This window comes from Tupaia chinensis, unplaced genomic scaffold (genome assembly GCF_000334495.1).
Source record: "Tupaia chinensis unplaced genomic scaffold, TupChi_1.0 Scaffold000605_1, whole genome shotgun sequence".
Classification (NCBI taxonomy): domain Eukaryota; kingdom Metazoa; phylum Chordata; class Mammalia; order Scandentia; family Tupaiidae; genus Tupaia; species Tupaia belangeri.
In genome coordinates, this window is record NW_006160123.1 from 5,091,714 (window position 1) to 5,096,435 (window position 4,722).

Genomic DNA, 4,722 nt, shown 5'->3' on the forward strand with positions numbered 1-4,722 from the left:
GGGTTTGGTCGCCCCTGGCCCGAAGTTTCCAGATCCCTAGCAAACGAGCCATATAACCTTCTGGGTGGGATCCTGCACTCACTCTTCCCTCTCCCACGACGATTCTGGAGAGATGGTTTAGGGCCTCGAGACGACAGAAGATGGCAGCCAGTGAAAGGGCCCTTGGCGGAAGAAACCCGCTTGGAGGGTCAGGCAGCTTTGAGTTTGTCCCCCAAAAGGCCAAAAGCAGCAGTGGCTGCGGCGAGGCTCCGCAGGTTGTGCGCTTCACAGCTCCGTTCCCGTGGACTTGATGTGACTGCCCAATGCCCAACCTGCACCATACCCAGCAGAGGTAGGAAGCCTTGGGATGCTGGCTTTCCTTCTCATTGTCCCCGGGACCTACTCTTCACTCCCTTCCCCACGGGTTCCCTGAGGGTCCACCACCCTACTTAGGTGGGAGGGCGTCAGCGAATTGAGGTGAGTCTGTGATATAGGGGGTGAGGGAGGATAGGACCGGAAGGAATCCAGTCAGTGCCGGTCACCTTCCACTGCAGAGAAAGTTGGGGATCCCAGTTCTCCTCCTCCATTTCACGCCTTACTCTTCCAGGCTGGATTCCATAAAAATCTGGAAACTGTCTCCCACTGAGTACCTGAGCAGGAGAGAATGTCACCTGTACCCGTTCAGTGTTGACAATCTCCTTCAGCAAATCCTGTGGGGCCGTGGCCTCTTTACGCTCAGAAAACACCTTTAAATTAATTTGCTTCTCTCGGAGTTTTGTTTTTGCTTTTTTAATTCCCTGGCCAGGAAACATTTGGCTACTAGCCTTTAAAATCAGGCCTTTATAGACTTTGAGGCCATTCATTCTCTGTATTGTTGAAACACCCTTAAACCTGCCTGTAATAAAGCATTTTATCAATCTTTATCAAGCACCATTTTATCAGAAGAGAAAAGGCAATTGGTATGTTTCACAAGGCAACCAGTCAAGAGACTGTGCAGCAGGAGCCCATTTATCCTAGTTGATGGTGCAAATAAGTTCCATCTTCCTGAGCTACTTAGGTCTCTGCTGGATTTTAATACTTTCTCTTCTCCCTAGCTTCTCATGCCAACACTCTCTGAGTCTTTCTGACCTCTGTACTCCCAGATCGCCTCTCTCACCCTCCCTTCCCTTTTTGCTACCCTGAATATTCCCTTCAAGTTCCATCTTTATCCCTGAATCTACTTCCAGTCCCTCTTAGTTCTGATAAAAGCATCTACCTCCAAGAATCAGCTTAGGAACCAAAGCAGTTTTCCTCACTGGCAACACTAGGAAATGTTACTAGAACTCTGGCAGGTTTGGGGCCTGGGTGGTCCATGTTCCCAGTCAGTAGAAAAATGGAATTTTCCTTGGGTCCTCAACCACCTCTCCAGCCTCAGGGAAGACCTCTGTCTGTAGATGCAGCCTACAGTGCCAGTTCCTCTCTTCTAGGGTCTAGGGAGCAGTGCTGTGGAGGGCCTGGGAGAGACTTCTGTGAATGCCTTTGTTTGCATCTTTCCCCTGCTTTTCTTTGATGAAGGTCCTGATGTGAAAGGCAACAGCTAAGGCAGAAAGCTGACTAAATTCACCACGGGGCCAGCAGCCCCAGGTACACATATGTTGGTGCTTCCAGGAAGGGAAGGGAGCCTGGCTGGGGGGCTTGGGCCTGGTTCAGTACCCTGGCTTCTAGCCTGTCTCTGCCCTAAGGGCTAGTCACATTGGCCTCCTGAGTCTGGACTTCCCAGCCACAGATGAAGGGTTAGGACATGGGCATGAAGAGTCCAGGCAGCTCAGGGTGCCTAAAATCAGCTCCAGACCTTGCAGAAGGAGTAAGGGCTGCGATGCAGCCTTTATGTTATCAGCTCTGCTTTGGAATAATTTCACTTTTGTTTGAAGGTGAATCAACCTTTTCAGTCTCTCGGTAATGATGTACTTGCTAACTCCAGTGTAGCAAAAGGTACATGGTTCTAGGCACAGCAAACATTTTCTAGACAAAGCCAGAGAGCTACAAACTGCAGATCTGCACGTGTGAGTTGTGTGGCCATGTCATCTAGCCTCTTTTACACTCTGTTTCCACAACACGGAGTGGAGATAATATCTTTCTGGGCTGTAAGCTTCAAAGACCATGTAAATCCCCAGCGCAGTACCTGCCGTGTCACAGTACTCTATTCTTAGGGGCCATTATTGTTTCGTTTTCAGGTTACTATTTTCTTCTCATAGGCTGATCTAAATCTGAGGCTGTCACAGGCTCTGGGTAAACATCACTAATGACCAGAAACTTGACTGAGCTTTGTAACACTGACTTGATCTTTCAGCAGTCCGTGCCTGGTATTAGCAGATGCCCAATAAGCAGTTGTCGACTGGGTCCTGTTGGATCCCACCCCAGGTCCAAACAGATCCTAGTGGTCAATAAGACCAGCTCTCCAGAGCTAGTTTGAGACAGAAGCTGATGAGCCTTGGTGAGTCTAGCTGTGTACTGTGTGGCACCAAAATTCAGGCCACCATCTTTTAGCTGGCTGGTCTCCCAAAACTCACACGTGTCTAGCATTTTCTTTCAATCTAAATACTTCAGTCCCATCTGGATGAAATAATATTTTACCAGAGAAACTTTTCCAGACTCTCCCTCTGAAACTGCTTCTGCCTCCTCAGAGAATACCATATATTCTTACCCTTGATGCTCACAGGACGCTTACCTAAGATTTATATAGTTTTCTTTTCATTCTATCAGTCTGATTCTCCAACTAGATTTTTATATTACAGAACTTCTAGATCACCTTTATAAAACAAAAACAGCCAACATCTAGTGGGTATGTTTTATAGTTTACAATGTGCCCTCACGTAGACTCTCTGACTGCGGTCACCTCTGGCCTATCACAAGGTCTTACTCACAGAATAAGCACTTACTGATTAATATGTGCCACTTCATGTTTAGAAAGTAGTTAATGTTATGGATCTAAGATATATTTCTTTTTTTGTTCTTTCTCTTCTTTTCTTTGGTAGCAATGTATGAAATAACCAAAACCATAGTACGGAAAGGAGAATTAACGATATGTTTAAAGAAGTTACCAGCAACAATGCCTATCACTATTCAACCTTAGAAGAGGATAGATATCTATCTGTATGTGTGTATCTTTCCTTAATGGAGAGGAAAAGAAAATATTTAATCTTCATAGGTCGTTTTGCTAAATGATTTATACCAACGGGGATATGACCAAAGATAAAGCTAAGTATGAGTGGATGGAGGCCCACTGGACTCCTAGGCCATCTCCAGATCCTTATATATTTAGTCCTGAAGCAAAGTTCTCATCCCGTTGCTTGCTTTTTTAACCCTTAAGGGGTTCTATCAAGTAAGGACTTGATAGAATGATGTTTACTGATTAAAATGACTCACAATGATCATCTGAAAAAGAGGATCTTAAAGCGAACCAAGATTCGTCAGAAAGGTAGGACGAACTTAAAATCCAAACATCGCCACCATCACCCCTCACTCCCTAGACACAGGTACTCAGACTTTGAGTATTTCCCCCAAGGTCCTTAAAGATCTTTCCCAGGCCATCTGACCTGTGGCAACTCTATGATTCCTCAAGATGAATACATTTAGCTGAATATGAGATTAGCTTAAATGATGATTAAGACCCAAGCAGTGGCCTAGCAGCTGAAATTTTAAAATGACTGCTAGAAACTAAGGTTTTCCAAGATAGTCCTGCCTCTGCCTCTCCCCTTTGGAAACTGGGAGACATCAGGCCAGAGCAATCCCAATGCTGGGCCAAGAGCCTGGGGCGCAACCCTGAAATCTCCCCTAGTCATTTGCAGGGGAGATGTCTCTTTAACAGCCAACCCGTCCGTTTGGTGCATTTGCCAAGTGGGAGGGGTATATCGTCTATCAGTTCAACTCCCAGGATTAATTGTCTTTTCTCCACTCTTGCCCTCTCCAAGCTGCCTTCAGAGCCTGGAGCTGCCAACTGGTCCCCTAGCTGTTCTCCTGCCCTCACTGCCTTTTCTCTTCCACCAGGAAACCGTCTCATGGCTGCAGAGCTGCCCCTAAAGCAAGACTAGAGGCAAAGCCAGCCAGCAGTCCCTTCCCCTCCCATGCTAGCCTGGCCCAGATCACCCAGTTCCGAATGATGGTGTCTCTGGGACATTTAGCCAAAGGAGCCAGCCTGGACGATCTCATTGACAGCTGCATTCAATCTTTTGGTGAGTTGACAACTGCCCACATGCATACAAATCCCTAATTACTTTGTTCTTCCTTAAAAAGTGCTTTAAAGAAAAGCAACCTAGATTGTATTTGGCTTTAAAAATAGCTTCTAAGTCTGAAATGTTGGAGACAGTCTGCAGTACCTATGGCACATGACGACGTGGGCGTAATAGGTCGTGATGAGAGGCGCAATTTAAAGTGAGGAAAGTTACTGAGGAGAGTTTGCATTTCCATTTTTCTCGTGATGACAACTATCGTAAGACGACATTGTGCATCTGGTGCTTTGACGCCATTCTGTCCTTGTGTTCCTGGGGCACGTAAAGACTGTTACATGAGCAAACATGATTATCAGACAGAAATTTGAAAACCTGAGAATCACTTGGACAAATGAAATGTCAGTGATTCCCTCTACGTTCTGAAGGGTAGCTGTGGCAGGGTAGGAAAGCGCTGGGTAAGGCGAGAATGTCTGGGACTGGAAGATGCTGGTTTCCAAGTGTGGCCGTAAAGGACCGGGTACTGGGGGATAACGTG

The 4,722-nt window shown here is 46.4% G+C and overlaps 1 protein-coding gene across 1 annotated transcript in view; it reads left to right on the forward strand.

The window, feature by feature from the left end:
• LOC114009702 (RAS guanyl-releasing protein 1-like) overlaps window positions 1–4,228 on the forward strand; it is a 5,448-nt gene extending 1,220 nt beyond the window's left edge. The window contains exon 2 of the mRNA XM_027775843.1: window positions 4,006–4,228. Within this exon, the coding sequence (XP_027631644.1) occupies window positions 4,006–4,228 (223 nt within the window). The remainder of the gene's footprint in view (window positions 1–4,005) is intronic.
• Window positions 4,229–4,722: the final 494 nt, after the last annotated feature.